This window comes from Gopherus evgoodei, chromosome 2 (genome assembly GCF_007399415.2).
Source record: "Gopherus evgoodei ecotype Sinaloan lineage chromosome 2, rGopEvg1_v1.p, whole genome shotgun sequence".
In the NCBI taxonomy this organism is placed as follows: Eukaryota; Metazoa; Chordata; order Testudines; family Testudinidae; genus Gopherus; species Gopherus evgoodei.
This window is the reverse complement of record NC_044323.1, coordinates 85,178,518-85,201,261: the sequence shown is the minus strand read 5'-3', so window position 1 is coordinate 85,201,261 and position 22,744 is coordinate 85,178,518. Positions and strand designations below refer to the sequence as shown.

The 22,744-nt window shown below is 37.2% G+C and overlaps 2 protein-coding genes across 11 annotated transcripts in view; one reads left to right on the top strand and one right to left on the bottom strand.

The window, feature by feature from the left end:
* The window catches only part of UBP1 (upstream binding protein 1), a 75,496-nt gene extending 57,396 nt beyond the window's left edge, over positions 1-18,100 (top strand). For 2 of the 5 annotated variants that reach the window (XM_030551223.1, XM_030551226.1), the window contains 3 exons: positions 923-1,065; positions 2,490-2,541; positions 4,713-6,885. In XM_030551223.1, coding sequence (XP_030407083.1) covers positions 923-1,065; positions 2,490-2,541; positions 4,713-4,750 — 233 coding nt within the window. In that variant the 3' untranslated portion in view covers positions 4,751-6,885. Of the gene's footprint in view, positions 1-922; positions 1,066-2,489; positions 2,542-4,712; positions 6,886-14,265; positions 15,699-17,818 lie in introns of those variants that run through there. The other 3 variants (XM_030551224.1, XM_030551222.1, XM_030551225.1) reach the window with 3 other exon arrangements.
* The window catches only part of FBXL2 (F-box and leucine rich repeat protein 2), a 148,345-nt gene that overhangs the window by 20,939 nt on the left and 104,662 nt on the right, over positions 1-22,744 (bottom strand). For 3 of the 6 annotated variants that reach the window (XM_030551227.1, XM_030551228.1, XM_030551230.1), the window contains 5 exons: positions 21,793-21,853; positions 18,360-18,404; positions 17,520-17,576; positions 10,390-10,602; positions 5,529-9,220 (listed from right to left, as the gene is read on the bottom strand). In XM_030551227.1, coding sequence (XP_030407087.1) covers positions 9,113-9,220; positions 10,390-10,602; positions 17,520-17,576; positions 18,360-18,404; positions 21,793-21,853 — 484 coding nt within the window. In that variant the 3' untranslated portion in view covers positions 5,529-9,112. Of the gene's footprint in view, positions 1-1,071; positions 1,334-5,528; positions 9,221-10,389; positions 10,603-17,519; positions 17,577-18,359; positions 18,405-21,792; positions 21,854-22,744 lie in introns of those variants that run through there. The other 3 variants (XR_003998871.1, XR_003998873.1, XR_003998872.1) reach the window with 2 other exon arrangements.

Here is a 22,744-nt window from a genome sequence, read left to right as displayed (position 1 = left end):
CAGAAGTGGTGTGCCGAGTCTTCATTTATTCACTCTGATTTAAGGTTTTGTGTGCCAGTAATACAGTTTAACGTTTTTAGAAGGTCTCTTTTCATAAGTCTATAATATATAACTAAACTATTGTATGTAAAGTAAATAAGGGGTTTTAAATGTTTAAGAAGCTTCATTTTTAAAATTAAATTAAAATGCAATGTGGACCGGTGGCCAGGACCTGGGCAGCGCAAGTGCCACTGAAAATCAGCTCATGTGCCGCTTTCCGCACATGTGCCATAGGTTGCCTACCCCTGCTATACACACTCACTTTTACTATCATATCAAGTTATATAAAATTGAAGGGAGAGATTAAGGGGGAAATCATCTGGGTGGACTCTGTAGAGAGCTTTCTTTGCAAAAAACTCATGAAGCAAAGTGATTAGTCTAGTAGCTCAGGCCAAATATATTATCTGCCTTAAAAATAGAATATGGTAGATAATGTCCTGGATTAAAAGTTTTCCAGTCATTTTTGTAGCAGAACTAAAATGGATTTTTAAAAGGTACATGATACATTTTTCCTACAGATGCTTTGAAGGTTGTTTCAGTATCAAAACAAATACAAACTAGCCCTATTCATAGAACTGTGCTGAATATTGATCATTCTGATGAGAAATCAGATTGAAGGAAAAGTCATGGTCATTTTGGGCACATAAATGAACTAGAGAATGGTAAGAATCAGTGTTTATTTGCCAAATAAAGGACAACACTGTAGAAAAGGTATTCAAGTTTCTAAGAAGGTATTGCAGACCAAGGACAGTTTAAAAAAAAAAGGGGGGGGACTATAAAGTGGGGGGATGTAAATTTTACAACCCTACAGGAATGTTTTCACCTAAATTGTTATCAATGACAGTATAATTCTTATTAAAAGGAAAAAGCTTTTTTCTTATAGTTTATCATGCAATCTACTTAGAAGAAATGGCAGCCTCAGAAGTCACTCGCAAGCTTGCTTTGGTGTTTAATATTCCTTTGCATCAGATTAATCAGGTTTACAGACAAGGTCCTACTGGTATCCACATCCTAGTTAGTGATCAGGTAATGAAATTATTTTGTTTAAAAACATTAACATTGTTTCATTTGCTTTTTTAAATAAATTGTGGTTTCAAAACTGACAAGTGTACAAATTAAAAGTTGGTAAGTTTTAAGTTAAGAGTTGTGGTTTATTTTAAAACATGTTTGTATCCACACTTTCTTTAGGCAGTTTTCTCTGAGCAGCACTGCTTTTTTCTCTTGCATAGTATGTAGCATACACTTAATGTCTTCTGATAGTTAGAACTTGTGTTTTTCCACAGCAACAGTGTGACTGGAATCAAAGCCATTTTAAATAAATACATTAGATTTAAGGTTCTCCTTTCTTCACTCCCAAAGGTCAAAAAGACATTCCATAAAACTCAGAGTAGAATGTGGCTTAACCAGATTCTGGTGAGAGTGGTTATCCTAGTACAAAATTCATGACTGGCAGTATAGTGATGACTAGGGCACAAGGGATCTGAGAGAAGGTCCCAGTAGTATATAATATTTGAACATCAATATTTTCATAATGTTGCATGTACATCAATTGTAATACTATGAAATCTTTACCTTGCAACAGTAAACAAACCATCTAAGAGTTCACTGACACTTTGGTGTGTTTAATTTCTCTTCCTCACAATTAGTAATTTAGGAATTGAAAAAGTATGGGAATGCGATTTACTATGTAGGCAGTTAGTTAATTATGAGATACAATTTGTTTTCTTGTCTAGATACATATGAAAGAAATATAGTATGTAAGTAGCAAGGTTTAAATACCATTGTTAGCTGCAAATTACTTAAGCAGTTTATGCAAACAAAGATTCTAGCCACATAATTCTGGCGCCCTTTAAGTAGTGATGTTGTAAATGAAGTATCAATAAATTATTCTTGTATTTATATACTGACATTTTAGCTCAGTGGTTTAAGCATTGGCCTGCTAAACCTAGCGTTGTGAGTTCAATCCTTGAGGGGGCTACTTAGGGATTTGCGGCAAAAATTGGTCCTGCTAGCAAAGGCAGGACTTGATGACCTTTCAAGGTCCCTTCCAGTTCTAGGAGAATTGGTATAGCTCCAATTATTATTATTTTATTATTTATTAGTAGCTCCTTTTGGGGAATCTAGTACATTGTACTGAGAAAAATATTATGAAAATAGTTGCATGGAGTGCCCATTCAGAAATATTTATAGATCACTTTGGCATTCAAATTGCTTAATCATAGATTATTAGGGTTGGAAGGGACCTCAGGAGATCATCTAGTCCAACCCCCTGCTCAGAGCAGGACCAATCCCCAACTAAATCCCCGAATGGCCCCCTCAAGGACTGAACTCACAACCCTGGGTTTAGCAAACCAATGCCCAAACCACTGAGCTATCCCTCTTCCCAGTTGGCTTGCTGGCCTCCTAGATGGTACAAAGTTGGGATTTTAATATCTCCTTTTTCTTTCTAGATGGTTCAGAACTTTCAAGATGAGAGTTGCTTCTTAGTCACCACAATAAAAGGTATATTATTTTTTGTAATAATAAAGATAACGGGCCTAAATAGCATCTAGATTTTAACTAGGAAGCAGAATTTGCACCTTGAAATGCCAACAGTGTTGCTTCTACAAACAAGTAACAGTGCAGCCAAGTAAAGTAACTTGAGGGAAAGAGGTGGAGACTATTGCTTTCAACTCCAAACTAAGAGATTTTTATAATGTAAAAGGTCTAATACTTTTTCTTTTAGATATCTCTTTATCTAGAGATTGTTACTTATTAATAAATCCATGCCAGTACAGCTGTCTTGCAAATTTGAGTGAAGTAACCTGATCCAAATCTAATCCCCAAACTGTCAGTTTAAAACTAACAGTTCACAGGCTTTAAGTGTGATTCTATAGCACTGTTTGTATGACTGCTCACTACTGTGCCAGATACTCCAATAGTACTTTACGTTATATAGGGATGAATTAAAGTTTCAAAGAGAGAAATATACCACTGTGGGTGATGAAAATTGAAGGTTGCAGCTTTCTATAACATTTAACTTTCTAGAAAGAATTTGTGTCCAGCTTGATGCAGCGCAAATTTCCAAAGGTTAGCGAGCCACCTGATAGAGCATTATTTTAGGTTGGCACAAATCCCTCTTGTGATCTTGGTGTAAACGCTACTCTAGTTGGCTGTTCCAATTCACATTTGTATAAACCAAAACAAAACCAAAAAATCATTTAGTGGCTGCACATGCTCAGGCTGGCATTACATGTGTACTACTTCTTGCTTTCCAGCTTGCTTCATCACTAACCCTAGTCTCCTCACACTTCCCAGGCCGTTGCTTACATCCCTCAGATGTTTTCTAGCCTGTATTCCTTCCATATTTGCACACCACGTACAATGCCTTATAGCCAATACATAACAAATCCAAGGCATTTGGATTTGTCATCACTCTTACTATATAAGACAAGGTATTATATAGTAAGAGTATTATATACTCTGCACACAGTCAGCCTGTGGAACTCCTTGCCTGAGGAGGTTGTGAAGGCTAGGACTATAACAGGGTTTAAAAGAGAACTAGATAAATTCATGGAGGTTAAGTCAAGTCCATTAATGGCTGTTAGCCAGGATGGATAAGGAATGGTATCCCTAGCCTCTGTTTGTCAGAAGAGAGATCACTTGATCAGGACGCTAGGCTAGATGGACCCTTGGTCTGATCCACTATGGCCATTCTTATGTTAAATTTTATGGTTTGTGGCTGTGGTTTGTCATTAATCAAATCTTTGTTACTTTTAATCTTATGGCTAAAAATAAAAAATAGTAGAGGCATCTGACATAAATCCACCTTTTCCCCAAAAATGTTGTTTCTGTAAATAGTCACTAATTTCTACTCCTAGTGAATCTGCACTTTTCTACAGATCTAAAAAATATTTTTCAAAACAATTTTTATAAGTTCAGTTTGGCTTCAGTAACTATTTACTGCAGTTGTTTCAAAAGGCCAACTGCTTTATCTGCATCCTGATGTTCTGGGCTACAGGGCAGATGGCTTTCCTATTCACACACTTGTTTTGCTGATTTACCTGCTTTAACCTAGGATAACTAACCCATTCGCTAATGTTGCTATAGACAACCAAAGAATAACACTATACAATCTACTGTATTTACTTGAAAAACTTAAAATAATCACCCCTCAAATCATTTCATGCAGATTCTTTTGTTCATCAGTTTTGTGAAGCACAGCATTATAGAACAAATGAGATTTGAGGATAAAAGCACTAAAAAAAAACTTCAGCAACTGGAGTTGCACAGGACCCTTTGGGTCTGTGTTAGAACTGATGAGAGATCAAAAATAAAAGTAGGGAGGGACTGCGTGAATTGAAATGGGAACAAAGAAGTTCTAGAAATAAAAGTAGCAAGTGTCTAGATATTTAAAATTACATTCAAGATAATTTGAGCTTAATTTATTAGAGAGTCAGTATTGTTGGAAAGTGGTGCAGAATGTTACACTGGGAAAGTTTGCTGGTTTTATTCGAAAAAAGGTCAGGTAGTCATATGATAACACAGATCAATTTAGTAGTTAAAAGTTTTGCTTTTCAGTATGAGCATCAATAACATACATGAATTTTATAGTGCTCTGTCTTCAGTAGCTGGAGTCTTGGGTAAAGGGATGTCATTCTTTCATATAAACCTGTCCTTTTTCTTCTCTGCAGCTGAAAATGGTGAAGGTTTCCATATAATTCTGAAGTGATGTCATAGACAGAGGGGGGGGGTGTGTGTGTGTGTGTATCTATATATATACTGGACTGATATTCCAATGCAGAATGAAGTCATGCTTAATGACGATGAAGAACATCCAAAAACTCTTAGGATTGGACTTCACCATATAAAATGTTTCATATTGAAAACACAAGACCTTTCTAATGAGCTGTTTGATAGGTGAACTTTCTTATCACTGCCATAGCTAAGTGTCCTCATAAGAGGTATAATGCCATGACAGCCTATGTACAGGCATGGAAGACAATATAAGCAAAGGTGCTTGCCCGTTACTGAAATAAGGCAAATTATGGCCAGTAGATACAGTTTCTAGAAGCAGTACTGCTTATACTGTGTCCAGTTTGGAGATGAATGTAAACTTATTCTGGGGCATTTACCTTTCTATGCCAGTTTGTCTATTACTTGCTTGTACCTTATGCTGATTTTATTTTTTGATGTTAGCAGAGCACATAGCAAGCTGTGCGGAGATGAGTAGTTAAGATGATAGTGATCAGGTTGTGGGGTCTTTGAGAGTAAAGCTGTCAAAACAGCTTCCCTGTGTAAATTGTGTATAAGAGTGTACGTAAGAAATGTAAATGCCAGAACAGGATTTTAATAAATCCTAGCCAGATGCAATATATGCATGCAGCAAACTGCATTATTGACAGTACCTTATTGAAAGGATTAACATAAATCCTGTGGGGTACGAAGTAATTGTTTTGCTTTTAACAAATTTAATGGAAAAAAATTGCCTATGCATCTTTAAGTTTTAGTTTCTAGTTTCTCTAAGAAGCACTGCTGTGGGTTTTTTTTTGCTTTCTAAAATGGTGGGGTTAAAAACATTAAACTGCCAGTAATGATGATTGAGGAGGGAGGGCGAGAATTGTGCTAACAGAGAAATTTGGCATGAAGGGGCTACAACACAGCTTTAAGTACTGTCAATTACGTTGCTCAAGAAACACTAAATATACAATCACTTATTCTCTTTATGGGCAGGTATCTTGACTTTTTCTGTGATTTCCTTATTCTCAGATTGATTCTGTACTTTTTTTTTTTTACACTGCCTCTTCAATATGACCAAATACTTGATTTTGAAAAATCTCATTGCTTATTTCAAAAGATGAGTTTTTCCTTGAAATTGTCAAATCTATGGCAGTGAAATTCAAACATTTAATATTAATGTCCACTTAGAGTTTATGGTATGAATTACATCTCTACCCTGATATAATGCAGTCCTCGGGAGAAAAAACAAAAAAAAATCACCGTGTTATATCAAACTTGCTTTGGCCCCGTTCCCTGACACACACACACACCCCTGGCACTCATGGGCAGTGGAGCAGCCTGTTCTGCTCCAGGTGAGTGTGGGAAGGTTGGGGAAAGGATTGCCCCACCCCCACTGGCATTTCACCTGTGGTGGGAAACAGTGATGCAGCCCTAGCCTGCTCAGCTTCCCTTGCCAGGGCCCCCAACAGTGCCCTCCCACAGCTCCTGCCCCCTCCCCCCCCCCCCGATCCGTGTGTCGGAGCTTTACCTGCTTTGTATCACAGTGTGTTATATGGGGGTAGTAGTATATTAATTAGGTACTCTGGGGAAGATTTTTCAAAGACAAAAAATTCCCCTTTAACTCTCAGTATCCCCCATCAATTTGAAAGTTTTGAATGCTGTAGTGCAAAATCATTTATAGAGAAAAAACTACTGCAGCATGCAAAATGCTACTTTGATATTATTTAATTTCTTCTTTAAAGTGCTTACCAAGAGAGCCTTTCTAAAGGTCTAGCAATTCTGTGAACTTAAATGTTTTTCTACACTGATAAAATGGAATTTTGTGGACTTAAGTTTGAGTTTCTTCTGCCTGTAAATTGTTCATCTTTTGGTATTGGTTGAGTCTTAATAGTTTATTGAACTGACAATTGTCATTTTGCCTCAGCACCATTTTCAAATCCCAAATGTTTTATAAAAGTGGAAAAATCCTTGATTGGAAAGTATCCAACTAGTGATCTCATTTTAAAGGAACTGTATAGTTGTTTGTCCAGCTCACTTGAAATTGGAATTAAATTATGGCACCAGCAAATGGCTTTTGTTTTAAGATGTACACATTTCAATTTACGTATAATAAATGTTTTTCAATAATTTTGTAAATGTGCTTCTTATTTTTCCTCTAAAATAGAATTAACGTTGTTAGTAAGAGCAATGCATTTCAGAGCAGATAATTCTGCTCCCCCCCAGCAATATATTAGAAAAATTGAAAAAACTCAGTTTCAGGTTGACAAAAAACATACTTTTTTAGAGAGTAAAATAGTAATGGCTTGCAGTGCTCCTTAAATGATATTTACTTGAACTTCTATTTCACTGATTTCAAAAATTATGTGTTTCCTATATAATTTTTCTTAGTGTAGGCATGTGTTAAATTTTGGTTTTTGTACAACTTTAATGCCATAAAAGCCTCACAATAATATCCACAAAAATGAGCCAAACCTAAGGCAACATACAACTACTCATTCTGACAAGTTGCATTGAGTTCACATTTAATTTTGGTCTTCCCCAATGTTCTGCTAAGAAAACTGTATAAATCCAAATTTCTAAGTGAGAATCTTGGTAATACAAGTATATTTGTAATATGAAAGTTAATCCTGGAATTTTTGCTGTTGCTACAAAGCTGAACCACCAAAGTTTAATACTAGGTCTTTATACTGTATTCATATAGATTTTCAGCTATGTTCAGTATCTTAAGTTTGCAGAGCTGCAGCTGTAAAAAGCTGCCTTACATTTTCACATTAACTTTTTGAAACATGTGGTTCTAAACATTCCAGATTAAGATCAGTTTTAAGGGTATGGTGTAAACGTACACACTGTCATCTGCATCCAGTTATGTTTTGCCAACAACTTAAACATTCCCCATAATAGTAAGGCAATATTTCCAGGATTTAAACACTATATCAGTTGACCAGTCTTTTTTAAGCCCAAGATATTTTCCTTTAAAGGGTTACTGTTGAGCCTGGGTACCTAACTAACTGAGTACACAGAGACTGAGCACACCAACCATTTATTTAGGTGGCTTAATATAAAAATGTAGCTCCCCCTTAGACTTGTGGTTTTACATTCAGATTTCACTCTCCTTTGTAGAAGGCTTAAATCTACAGCTGAAATCCTGTCTCTACTGATGTCACCCTACCAGATTTTAAAAAATTAAGGTATTAATGTAATTGTCATGTTGAATGCTCTCAGTTTCTGAAAAGTTTGGCTTCAGTTTTTAAGGGAACAGAAACCACTGCTTGTTCAGGGTCTCAATCTGCTCAACCAGGTCAAATTACTTAGCCCAGGAGTTTTTCATTTGCAGACCCCTTTGGAAATCCGAATTGTCTAGGACCCCCGATTGATAACCACTCAGCTCATTGGTTAGGGTATTGGCCTGGGATGCAGGAGCCCAGGATTCAATTCCTTGCTCTGTCTCATGGCAAATTAGCCCTAAACAGCTCTGAGGGGTATTACTGCCTTTTTTATAGATTTTAGTTAAATATATTAAATACCATGGCAATGAGGGGAAGTATAAGTACCATACATATTCTTTCAGCCACTATAGTAAACAGCTCTACCTACTCAGCTAGGGCATATAAAAAGACCTTTTGTGTACAGGGCACAAACTGCCAGACCTTTCTTATCCTAACCTACTTGGTAACACTTAAGAGAAATATTCTATACAGACCATTCATCAATTTGAGTTCTTTTGAATATAACAAAGTTCAAATTAAATAGTTTTCAAGAGGTCTACTACCTCTTTACATGTTGGGAGTTTTTGTAGAAATTAAATAAAGCTGTAGCAAAATAGGAAGCTATTTTTCATTATTACTGTCCCTTTTTTGGTCAACTTCTGCTAAAGCTGATTTGTCCTTAAACCTGGTGATGTAATTGGTTATGTGTATTGTACAACAGCAGTTTGGACTCTCATGCTTAAGAGACCCTGAATATTTTTTTTTTTTACACTGAAGAATACTTACAAATAGGAACTAATATTCAGGTTTAGTGAGGCTTACAGTTTTGGGGCTGCCACTGAGCATCTACAACTCTGCAATACCCCAGTCCACATTAGCAAATGGTACTATGATTGTCATATCAACAGCAGGGATGGTGGAGTAGATGTAATACAAAAAAAAAAAAGCATCGGTTACTCCACATCCACATGTAACATTAAGATTTTTTACCTGCGAAAACACCTTTCTTGAGTCAGTACCAGCACAAAATTGGATGACTGTGACATCACTCCTACAGCAGTTAAAAAACTGACACTCTGCAAACCACTTGCAGTCTGATTGTTTCCATAATTAAATGAATCTTTCTTCCTCTGCTGATGCTCCTACTGTCAAAGAATAATGCAGCACCTGCAGAGTCGCTGTCGACTACCTCCTACAGAAGGAGGAGGGGTAACTGGAGCAAAGTAGGCATGAACTTTCACATCAGGTAAATGAGCCTGTAGATGAAAATGCAAATGAAAAAAGTATGAAGAGCAAAACCAAACTACTGCTGACAGATCACACTACTGTCAAAGCTTTTCTTCCTGCTCATATTATCTATATATAGGGCATCCAGGCATGCCATGGCTTAACCTGCATTACCTAGATGCCAAGTCCCAGTGCTTATGTCCAGCAAAACTGGAAAAGTTATGGCATAGGAGTAATATTTAAGCATAGGAGAGCAATGTAATAATCTAGAACCTGGCCATTCACTTATCCTAAAGCTACCACCTTAAATCTCAGTGACTGACTCCTTTCTGTTGAATTGGTATTTACATTGCTGATGTGGGCTGGCTAACTTTCATTCTGCTGTTAATCACTAGAGGGTGGATTTCTTGCCAGTGAAGAAACAGAAGCAAGACTTTTAATTATGTCTCCCCCATACAACCATTCTTTCCCCATGCTTGCCTCAGCAGGGGAGGGAGTGGTGGTACCTTCAGCAGTTCCTGCAAGGGAGAGAGGCAGACTTAATCACTTTGCATCGATGAATCTGAAAGTTAACTAGCGCAGCATTACTGTGTCTGTGGATCAGTACTATGCCCTAAATGCTGCCACGTGCTCAGCAGAAAAGTTCTGTTCTTAAAACACAGGGAGTTACATAGAGGAGGGGAGACTGATCCTGCAAGGCCAGGGGATGTTAGGTCTGTTGTTACTAGGTAGATCTACAGGCCTAACTGCCCCTATTACCCAAGTGTCCTATACTTTATTATATCTGCATTGTAAGGACTATGCATGGTTGGTAGATTTTAAAGAATTCTACAGTCCTACAAAAACACAACCACACTTTAAAAAACTGTGAGGGAATGAGAAACAAACATTAGGGACTAAACACAGAGCTACAGCTGGAATCCACATGGACAATTATTCTGATACCAACAGTAGCTTGGACTATAAATGGAATTAGGCACTGGGTGGTGATTTTTGATCATATACCCATGGTAGTTCTGATGCCTAAAGTTGGGAATCTTATAAAGTATGTTAATCATCCTTAGTTTTCATCCTACCTTCCCTTGCTTTGGACTATCTGTTACGCTACTGTAAGTGTATCCGATACGATCAGTCTTCCCTGATTGCACAAATGATGGTCTTTCCCAAAGCTGAATCTTTAAAAACACAAAACACATACTCTTATTCTTTTGATTCCTGCGCGTGTGACTTGCTGACAGTCATATAACTCAATTCTCTCCAAACTGTGGCAGTTCTCTAGGTGCTCCAGGGTCACATCAGTGATAAGAAGACAGTTGTCTAACTCTAAGACCTGGAGCCTTTCATGACCACAGGTACTGTTGCTCAGATGCAGAATCCCATCATCTGTGATCAGTTCACAGTGAGATAAGCTCTACAAGACAAAAAGACAATGAAATGTTTCATTCCACTTTTTTTTTTTTTTAATTATGTCCCATGGAAAAGATCAGAACTAAGAACAACCTCAAGCGACTTTGTATTTGGATTACCATGTTCAAAATACTTGTACTGTTAGTGCCATTTCATTCCTAATCCTTTTGCAGAAGCAAAGATACACATTTAAAGTGCTGTCTCCTTAAACCTGAAGAGCAGGAGAAGCAGCTGCCAAAAGGAGCAGCTTACGGTTGCACCATTTAAATCATAATTTGACTTCATCATTACAGCCCCAGGACAGGCACTTTGTAGCAATGGCCAAACTCAGCACCCACCCTGTGTTCTCTAGAGATGTAGAAATCCAATTATGTTGTTGCACAGCTCAGTTTACTGAAAATAAGGGGCAAAATTACACATTTGCAATGCCAGAGGAGAGACATGATATTCTTCTGTGTTCTCCCAGAACACACATTATTTCTTTTACAGACCTGCAATTATACAATCTATGTATGAAGAACAACAATGGCTTGATTTTTCTGCAGTGCTAAACTCACTTCAGCAGGAGTTCCGGGTACCTCAATACCTCTGAAAAATCCGATCTTACATTCAAAACTGCTAGATTTCTTGCAGAATAAGTTACCTATACAGTTGGGTGTCTGTGATATGCCACATGAACACTGCAGGCATGTATTAGTGCATACTCTGGATCCATGCAAGCAATCACCTCAAAGACCCAATTACTATGCTGAATTAACTGCTTTTTTGGGAGAATGTTTTCCTCAGCCTTTTGTTTTAGCCTTTATTTACTTATAAAATATAGTTTTTTCACCAAGGACTTATTGACACAGGTCTTATACTGAAGGTGGTAAAAGTAGGTTTAAGAATTGTATTTCAAGCTTTCAGAGCACTGGCCTTCCCTTAAAAGATGTCAGCTTGCAACTGTTGACCTCTCATATTTGAAGAGAATTGAAAAAGCCTCATGTCCCCTACTCCAGAAAACTATTTCAAGTTGAGCTGGTTCCTGCCTCCTTCTGAGGATTTGTGGCCTTCACAGAAGCATTGTCAGGATAAGAAGACACCCTTGAATTTTCACTGCAGATACTTTGAGACCCTTGTCAGCTACCTATAAAATAAATGCTCTGCACTGTCATCACCTCTGGAGAAGGTCTTGATGTGTTGAGTTGATTCCATCTTTCACTCTGACCCAGCTCAGAACCATGAATTGTCCATAGACCACCAGCTATCTGCTCTGTGTGCCTTTTTCCTTTTCTGGAGAGAGCTTCTGATGCGAAGACCCTTGGTCATGAATGGAAAGTGGGGACACTTTCTAACTCCTCACCAGAGGCAAATAGCAGCACTCAACAGTCCTTTAGATCCAACCACCTCCCACTGAAAGTTCAGATCCAACAATTCGGAAAGCTGTGGAACACCTGTATCCTTTCCTCCGCCTGTAGCACGTCAGACCTTTTACTCCAGCAGGACACCGAATTCTGAGGACTACTACTGGGGCATGAGGTGGATAAAAATGTATTTAAAGAAATAAAAAAAGGATTTTATTTACATTAAATACAAGCTTATTTAAAATAAACCTATTAAAAATTCAATTTGAAATGACAACCTAAGTTAATAGCACTAAATTTACTATAATCTTAAAATCACTTAAATTAAATACAAATAATATTAAGCAGTATGTTTTCTGCCAAGATTTAAAGAAAGTCAAACCACTGAACTGGGAGAAATCACTAGCTAAGCACCTGGAACCAGAGTTTGTTAAAGAGCTAGTCACCTTCTGACAGCAATAGTCTCCTCTGCAGATACAGAGAGTATATTTGCTTCATTTCCATTTATTCAACAAGTTCAGTTCAAGGGCTAGTTCAAAGTTAAGAAACTAACTGAGAGCTGAAAAAACAAAAGTTTGTTTTCCTCTTCTAATCAATGAATAAAAATTAGGTCTGAAAGGATGAGCTCTATCAGTTCTAAAATCTGAAGGACATAACTGGAAACAAGCAGTTCAATTAATTAACTACAGATATTTCCTTTGTTTAATAAATCAGTTTTAAATGGAAAACATATTTTGATAAACTCTTTTTCTTATGCATTCAGCACTTTCAAGGTAGTTTTATTTATTAAAAGAAATTGAATTGTGTATTTTAATTGAATTTGAATTTCCATCCAAATAGAGCTTGACAAGTTAAAAATTAGAGAGACAAGGTAGGTGAAGTAATATCTTTCTTTCATTGTGGCTTGAAAACTTGTCTCTCTCACCAACAGAAGTTAGTCCACTGAAAGATATTACCTCAACCACACCTTGTCTCTCCAATATCCTTGGACCAACACAGCCACAACACTGCATACAATAAGTTAAAAATTAGCTATCTAGTAAATAAGAAATGCACCAATCATCATTTTCTATTAAAAATGTAAAAATTAAGAATCTGAATAAAGGTAAATTAAGCTATATAAAGGCGTATAGATAAATTGTATCCTTCTGATTAACAAAAAGAAGCACCTAATTTAGTTTGAAGTTGATAGTTGCAAACAACATATTTTAATAGTTACCAACCTTTACTGGTAATGAACCTTTGTTTAGCAAAATAACTAAAAAAAATGTAGAACTACAAATCACAACTGAAATAAATTAAAGTTGCTTATTTAAATCGTGATTTACACTGATAATCTGAAACTTTTTGACTTAAATCAGTGGTTCTCAAACTTATTTGATTGTGCCCCCCTTCTTTGTGTCTGTAGTAGTTTACGCTCCCCCTGCCCCACAAGTACATAGACTGTTTTAAAAAAAATCAACATGCAGCTCTCACTAAATATTAAAAACAGTAAAGCATTGATTCAAACAGAGACAACGATCCACTGTAATAAGAGCAAATGCAAAACTGTGATTGTGGTCAATGCTTACAATTAAATGTGCACACCGTGTCATAGCAAATGAGGACACGGTATGTCTGGAGGAATCATAGTTGCTAGTTATTCATTGCTGTGGATAAAATGTTCACAATATTTTTTTTTTCCCCCCCTAAAACGGGGGTCGGCAACCTTTCAGAAGTGGCGTGCCAAGTCTTCATTTATTCACTGTAATTTAAGATTTCACGTGCCGGTAATATATTTTAATGTTTTTAGAAGGTCTCTTTCTATAAGACTATAATATATAACTAAATTATTGTTCTATGTAAAGTAAATAAGGTTTTTAAAATGTGTCAGAAGCTTCCAGAATAATTTTCAGCTTGCCAGTCTGGCAAAGATTTGGTCCCTTTCTCACTTAGTTTGTAATCAATTTAGTTCATATTAGGTCCTGCTTTGAGCAGGGGGTTGGACTAGATGACCTGCTGAGGTCCCTTCCAACCCTGATATTCTATGATTTAAAATTAAATTAAAATGCAGAGCTCCCTGGACTAGTAGTCAGGACCCAGGCAGTGTGAGTGCCACTGAAAATCAGCTCGCGTGCTGCCTACCCCTGTCCTAAAACTGCTTGCCTCTTGCTCCCTGCCCCGCAGTTTGACAACCTCTGATTTAAATCAATCCATCCTGGTGTGGCAAACCCTTATGCTTACTTGCTTTGGTTTATGAGGGATTCTTGGCTATTAACAGGCACACATTAACCTGTATATCCTTAAGATTAGCTTCCTCATCTGTTTTTCCCCTCTACTCAAAGTTGCAAAGAAAAACAGAGACCAGAAAGAGAGGGAGGACTCAGAACTCTCCAGCTCTCTCACTGAATCAGTCTGATGGAGAGAAGCGGGATTTCATCCACTTCTCCAGAGGAACCATCTCAGCATTTCCCCTTCAATTCCAGCTGCTTCGTGTTGTATTTTCATTTTCTTCACCCAACAGGGTGCAGTGTGTTTTGTATTAGATCATCATGTAATGTAAGCATGTATTATTTTTTAAAAGTCACAAAATGCAAGTGCTTACTCCTGTCAACTCTCTTTTATTTTAAGATCTGTGTTGACATTCTTAGCTCCTGTTCAGTCTTTGGATGTTTTAGATCTCGTTTGCCTTCTCTCTGTATATACTTGTATACAGATCCTCCTGAGCGCTTACTTCGCTGCCAACCTGGAAATTATCAGGAGTCTAAAGGTTAAAAGCATGGAGGTTTGTGTCCCCTCTCTCCCCGGCAAAGTCTATTTATAACAAACTTGTGGTTTCAAGGAAGGAAAGAAGGTTATATGAAGACAAATGTGACCTTTTGGCTATTGTATCAGTCTACTGGCTAATTAAGAGAGTTTCACATCCTAGGAAATAAGCAGCTTATAAAATTCAGCTTTCCTGAGAGATCGTACTCCAGTGACTTGAAACAGAATAAGACAATACAGGATGTACAGCTAAATTCATAGAACTTATGAAGCAAACATACCTAATGTAATATTCTGTATTAAAGCACAAGATACTTCAGACTTGATAAATCTGGCTGAAATAGTTAACAAGGTAGAAAGTGTCAGGATTACAGTTTTAAAATCTTAAAATACAGAGGGCTGGTCAACTTTTTGGTTTGCTATTTAGAAATAAATGTTAGGTACAAATCAAATTAAGACAAAGTTGAGAAAATAACTGATGAAATAAGATTCTTTTTCTGCTGATGGAATATCAATTGGCCAATAACAATTTCTCTGGTGTATTTGTTTTAAAAAAATCACATAAAACTCTTAAAAGCTTCTGAATGTCTACAAATGGATTATATAAAGTATATACATAAAGTATATATGGAGTATTTGAATTCTGCCAGGTAAGTTTGTGTCTCTGTTCCCTGATTTGTTCTGTAAGGAAACACTGGTGAATTTTAAATTCGATTTCTGCCACTTTGAAATGCACTTTGTAAATATTTGTGCCACTAACACTCAATTGGATAAATGTTCACAGAAAGCAATCACAAAGTTCACAGCACAGCTAAAGTGAATTAATTAAAAAATTTAAATTAAGATTAGTGGGCTTATTTTTGTTTTTTCAACTCTCCTGGTGGTGTTCTCTACACAATCTGCCTGGACATTTTGTAATGTTCTCCGCTACACACGATAGCATTGGACAAGAAATTCAATTTTTATTACTAAACAATCACAGGATTCATGGTTTCTGTACTATAAAGGTTCCATAATATATATTAACATTGTACCAGTTCTCAGCTGATGGACTGTGACCTTCAAGTAGGTCAGGAGCGGTTGTCTGAGGCACAGGATATCACAATCCTGTTACCTGTGAAGTAGATTGTTAAAGGAGGAATAAAAACATCCATAAACCATGATTGCTGATTCCTATGACATCTCCTTTGAAGTACTGGGAGAGGCACAAAAAAATCTTGTATGTAGCTGAGGAGGACTGGTTATAAATGGGATTACAATATCAAAAAGAATACAATACTGTAATTTCTATAGTAATTACTCCTCTCCATTCATTTTGATCCCTAAACTGAGTTTTATTTCTAAACTTTCCTTTCCATTTCAAGTAAGTGATGTTATAGCATATTGTTCCCAGCCACAGAGACAGACAGCATTTTATAAAGTCATCTCTAGTCATACCAAACAGACTGTGTCAAATTATTAATCTAAGTAAGGTTACAGTGAGACTATCAAATGGAACAATAATTCTTTATAAAGTAGATTCCTTCTGCTGAGTGAGATTGCTAAATTACAATATATGTTCAAGTCCACTATTTAATAGGACGCCAATAAATATTTTGGACTGACTGACCTAGATTTGTGCAGTTTAAAATATGTTTGGATATAAATGATCCTGTGAAGATTCAGAGATGGGACTGAAGCCATTTTCAGTACTGTGGCACATGCAGGCAAACATATTCTTATAAAGACTCACATGTAAACAGTTCCTTGTCTGACTGGCAGACTACTTCATTCACTGAACTAAAGCATACAATGTGTGGAATTATGACCTAGGGATCAGATGGGATGATTATTCTGCATATAACAGTGAATACGGTTCCTTTTTAAAGCCAAATCTCTTCCTGAGCCTGCTGCTGCCTTAATAACACACTTCCTCGAGCTGAGGGTGTGGAGGAAGTCAATGACACGGCTACGCAATTAATGAAGAAGTAAACATTTCCTTAATCACTCCTAAGCACAGATTAGAAAGTATATCTATCTATTTTCTTCAGGTAGATTTAAGCCAGTATATCATAATAAACAGTGACCTGCCACACACAAAATACAATACCCTTCCTTATGCCAAATGGTAGTGTGACAGTTGGCTCCAAATGCCTAGGCCTAAATTTTCAAAACCCACTAGTGATTTGGGTACCTCAATTCAAAGTGGCCAATCTGAGTCACTTTAAGTGACCTGAGCACCCACCCTATGAAAATCAGATCCATTAAAATATCTCAAGTTGGATTCTTTAAGAATGAGGTACCCAAAATCCCTAGTCACTTTTGAAAATGTAGGCAACAAAAACTGACATTAGATACTGTAAACCCACTGCTGTGAAAATCACACACATGACTGTTTACTGGATTGGGCCATATCTGTATACACTTTTGCTAAGCAATTATCCTTTTTTTAACTAATCATTTGATCTGTTTCAAAATATATTGTATATTAAAATTTCATGATTTCCTAGAAAAATCTTTTGAGATAAAATATGTAATAGAGCATCTTTAAATATTTTTAAACGGTCTCATGTAGCTTTTCATTCTGACTAATTGCTCACAAGTAAAGGAGGGTTAGAGGTTCATTATAACATTTAAGCCGTTTTTCTGATTATATTGGGATTCATGGATTGCTTTGAGACGACCTACTTACAGAACTTGATGCCATATTTAAAACAGTCTTAGAAATAAGCTTCATTTAAAACATATTTTGTAAAAAGGTATAAATTGTACAGTGTTGTAACACCAAAAAACTAGTAGCTACAGGCTGAGAACCAATCATTATTAATAGATATATAATAAGAGTTAAACTCACCAATGCTTGCAGTTTAGGACAGTGAACAGAAAGTTGTATCAATGTGTTATCTGTTATCTAGGAAGAGAAGAAACCAAACAATTAGCTACATAAATGCAAAGTTATAGACTGGTATTGGTATGTATTATGGGTAATACATAATAATAGAGCTGACTAGCTGAAAAAAATCTACTTTGTTCAAGTAGCTGAACATATACACTTGGGTTTAATTTTATTCCATTCATACCCTTCTGATCTATAAACCCATAAAGAGGATAAAAAATAAAGTCTTCCCCTTTTCCCAAATTTTATCTGAACAGATGGATGAAGAGCCTAAAATGGAGGAAAACAGTTACTACATGCTGAATTGAACTTGGTCTACCACCAAGCTATTTGGATAGATTTGTCATCTTGCCAATTGTCAGAGAGGATGTGAGATGAAAAAAACCTGCCATCCTTTTTTCCAACAAAGAGGGTTTTGTAGACCTTCTTAAAGGTCCAGTAAATTCTGCCATGTTTTGTTCCTTTGCTCATTTTTATCTTTTGATACCATAAACAACAGGTTTGTAACCCAATCCCTACATCAGAGTTAGGTATTTCTCTCTGGCAGATGACGGTTCTGATATAAACTGGTCTATTAAAGACGTCTCTGAGAAATGGTTAAATGGTTGTAATCACCTTTCTTTGAATTCCTCTTTAGAAGACCTCCCAATAATTATCTGCATTTACTATTAGAAACATTAGAATTTGGAATTCCCCCTATTGGTAAAAAAAACCCCACAAAGCACCGACGTTCTGAATGGCATTACAGGTTCTTATAATGGACTTATGATGAATACTCCTTGTAAAACTGATTCTCACCAGAATGCACTCTTCTAAGTCCATCTTTTCCAGTTCATGGCAATTCTAAAAAATTAAAATAATAAAAACAAAAAAATACCACAAGTAAGAGGAAGGGTGGCAGTTTGATCTTGAATTCTAATGGGTGGCCCTAACCACATCACCATTAATATTGGGGCACAGACAAGGGGAGAAAGAATATTTGATTATTACAGTGTTTCAAGCATCCATGCTGGCTTTTGCCATTATAAAAATGGTTACATACCTGTCTGGTAATTGTTGTTCTTTAAGATGCGCTGCACATGTCAATACCACTTTAGGCACGACCTGTCTGGGCAGCACATGTGACCTCTGCATGCTTGTGCTGCTAGATGAAAGTATAAAAATATGGAGCTGCGCTGACTCCTCCTTCAGTTCCTTCACACTGGAAGCCAGTATATGCTGTGCCTCCGATGTAGAAGGGAAGGAGGGAAGGTCGTGGAATGAACACGTGAACAATAGCTCTCAAAGAACAATAGTTACTGAACAAGTACGGAACGGTGTTTTCTTCTTTGCGTGATTGCACATGTCCATTTCACTTTAAGTGGCCCATAGGAGTCTGAGGGAAGAGAGTATCAGAATCTACTTAAACAAGGACTGCGGCACCGCTCTGCTAAACTTAGCATTGTACCTAAAGGCCTGGGAGAGAGCATAATGAGCAACGAACATATGAGCAGATGACCAGGAGACAGTCTTGCAAATGTCTCTGTTGGGAACATGACCCAGGAAAGAAGCCAAAGCTGCTTGAGCTCCTGTAGAGTGTGCTAAAACACTTCGAGATCATGGAACATTGGCAATATCATAACAGATGTGGGAGGGAGGAGATCCAGAAAGAGAGCTTCTGAGATGTAATGGGCTCCCCTTTCACCCTATCAGCAAAGGAGGCTAATAAATGCAGTGTCCTAAACTCTTTAGTCCTGTCCCGGCAGGAAGGCACAACTCTGCAAACATCTAAAGTATGGAGCTTTTCCTCAACTTTGTGTGAGTGAGGTTTGGAGGGAAAAAGTTGGTAAGTATAGTCTGATGAATATGAAAATCCAAAAGCACTTCCAAGAGAAATTTAGGGTGTGGATGCAAACTAACTTTGTCCTTGCAAAACACCATCTAAGGAAGGTCAGCCATCAAAGCCTGATGTGCTCCTGGCCAACGTAATAGCTACCTGGCATGCTACATTCATCCAGAGGTGAAACAATGAGCACATAGCAATAGGTTCAAAGAAGGCCCCATTAAAATAGAGAGAACCAAATTTAGATTCCAGGATGGAGTTGGGTCTCAAATACCTGGGAAAAGCCTACTCAAACCTTTCAAGAGCTTTATAGTCATAGGATTGAAGAAAACAGCATACCACTATCTTATAGATGAAAGGGCTATGATAGCAGCCAGATTAACCCTCAGGGCACTGACAGAAAGACATTTTTCCTTTAGGTGAAGCAGGTAATGAAGAAGAAACTGATTGGGAACCCATAAATGAAAGATATCTTTCTGCTGGGACCACACAGAGAACATCTTCCATTTTATGAAGTGTACCTAGTGGAGGGCTTCCTGCTATTCAAAAGAATGTTTCACATTGCAACAGAACAAGTAGACTCATGAGTAGTTAACCACTGAACATAACCAATCAGGTGAAGGTTAAAAGGGCTGGAATGCAGTTTGGCCCTGGTTCTGGGAAACTATGGGACCCGAGGAAGGATTATGGCTGGGTGGCCAACCTATGGCTCTGGAGCCGCATGTGGCTCTTCAGAAGTTAATATGCGGCTCCTTGTATAGGCACTGACTCCAGGGCTGGAGCTACAGCGCCAACTTTCCAATGTGCCAGTGGGTGCTCACTGGGAGCAGGAGCTGATGGAGGGCTGCTGACATATTACTGTGGCTCTTTGGCAATGTACATTGGTAAAAACTGGCTCCTTCTCAGGCTCAGGTTGGCCATCCCTGGATCTCAAATTGAAAGGTTCAACAGGTCTGAAAACCAATGCTGTCAAGGCCAGGCTGTTGCTATCAAAATTAAACAGCATGATCTTGCCTGAATTTTCCTACCACTCTCAGCACCACAGGGACTTGGGGGTGGTGGGAGGGAAGCGTTAAAAAGTTTCCCCTTTCAGGATAGTAGAAAGGCATCTGATATGGACCCTGAACCGACACTCATCCTGAAACTGAACTGGTGACATTTCCTGTGCTGTCAGGTAATAACTACATCCATTTCTGGCATTCCCCGCATCTGAAAAATGGACTTTGCTATGTCAGGTCTGAGGGGACCATTCGTAATCTCTTCTGAACAATCCCCTGAAATGGTACACTAGACAGTTCTGACACCCAGGAAGGTGAAATACTTTGAGCATAATTTTGTTCTTGATGCAAAAAGACCAGAGGCTCATTGTTTCTTGGCAAAAGAGGTCTGACCTGGTGCTTCCATGCCTGTTAAGGCAGAACATCGCAGCAGTGTTGTCTGAGTATGGAACAAGCCACAATGTGGGAAAGAAATACTTAGGCCCCAAAATTACTGCAATACAATCAAATAACCCAGAGACAATATAAATACAAGAAGAACTAACTGACCTCCCCATATAGTTCACACAGCATTATTATCCAGCCCTACCAAACCCTCATCTCACAAGCCAGGGAAAAAGGTGCATCTTGCTGCAGATGCTAACAAATTTGGGATGTTACAGCCCTGATAAGGAAGCATGTTCCAAAGGTCTAGAGAATACCCTGCCAACTGCCCCCTATACCCATGGAACTAAAATAGCTCTTGTACACATCAAATGTTTGTTACACAACTCCTATTTAAATAAAAACATTTTTGTGCTTCATTTTATTTAAAATAAACCTTACACAATTTTATAAAAGAATGAAACAAAAATTAGAGCCATTAAAACAGAAACCTTTTTCCTTTAAATATTCACTTCTAGCCAGTCCCTTAATCAACACAGTAAGTCTGCTTCTAACTTTACAACGCTACAGAAGTCTCATTGAAATCAATAGGCATGAGTTAAGGCTTAACTGAAAATATTATCTAGATATATTTTGCAGCAATAATTGATACACAGAACAATCTGCTATAAGGAGACTTTCTGTACTTAGGAAGCCTGCCTGCATTATAGTTATAGGCTTTAAAATTATTGTTCTATATATGAAAAATACATGTGATTAAATTTAAATACATTTTTAGAAAAAAATAAAAAGAGCAGGGGTGGGGAAGGGAGAAAGCCACTGTAAAAAATATTCCAAGCTCCAGTTATTTGTAAATAGATTCCAGAAATAAAATCAATTATTTTGTTTCTTTCCTGGCCATCTCCTCTAAGGGGCCTCTCTTCTACACTACTTTCTTCTCATCATCCCCCGCATGACTGGATAAATTCAGATATGTACAGTAGCAGTGACAATTAAGTAAACTGTACATTTTAAAAATAATCCTTACCCGTGCTAAAAGTGTAAAACCTCCATCTGTCAGGTGGGAACATCTTGCAGCTTCCAAAATCCTAAAAAAATAATTGTTTTCAACATAACAATATTACTGATACAGTAATGAAAAATAATTACTTCTTTTTATTTAAATCTATTACCAATATGTTGTAACAAAACTGATTTGAACCAAACTCATAAGTCCATTTTGCAATTTTAAAAAAGGCAGGACTGATTTTTGTTTCAGCTAATCAGAAGAATGTTCAGGCTACATAGCAGAATTAAATTATGTACAATTAAGAATTATACCTATGGACATTTGTAAAGAAAAAAAATGTACAGTGAATTCTTGTACTTCTAAGGCTATGCATATACTTATTGTAATACTCAAAACTGTATTTTGAAAAATACCATTTTCACTGCATATCTTATTCCTAATACACAAAGAAATAAATACATTAGACAGAAGTGGAGTTTCTATGTTGGGGAAGAGTACAGAAAGAGTATACAGAGAGGAATTTAGGAAAGTGTAGGTCAAGCCATCACAATGTGCCTCCAATGTTCTATTTATTGTCAGGTTCTTACATTAAGTATTTTGGCTTCAGGTGTCAGAAAGCAAGGAGACAAATAGCTGTCAAAGCCAGAACGTAAAGCCAAACCTACCTGATTCAATCTTCCAGAAACAAATATAGAAATACATTAGGAAAAAACTCATCACCCGAGAAGCAGTCCCTTAGGAGAGGTGTGAGTGAAGTAAGAGAAGAGAAAAAAGGAAACTATGACAAACAATACCAGTATGTATGGTTTTCATTGTAGTACTTCTGCTCTTTCCTTGTTCAAGTTTAACTAAGCAGATGGTAGTGAGCAGTGAGACTAACGAGAGTGTCACAGAGTAACCACGAGCATGAAGTCCCCCACTGAACACAACAGCCACTTCCTTTATGTTTTGACAGACAAATTCATAAAGG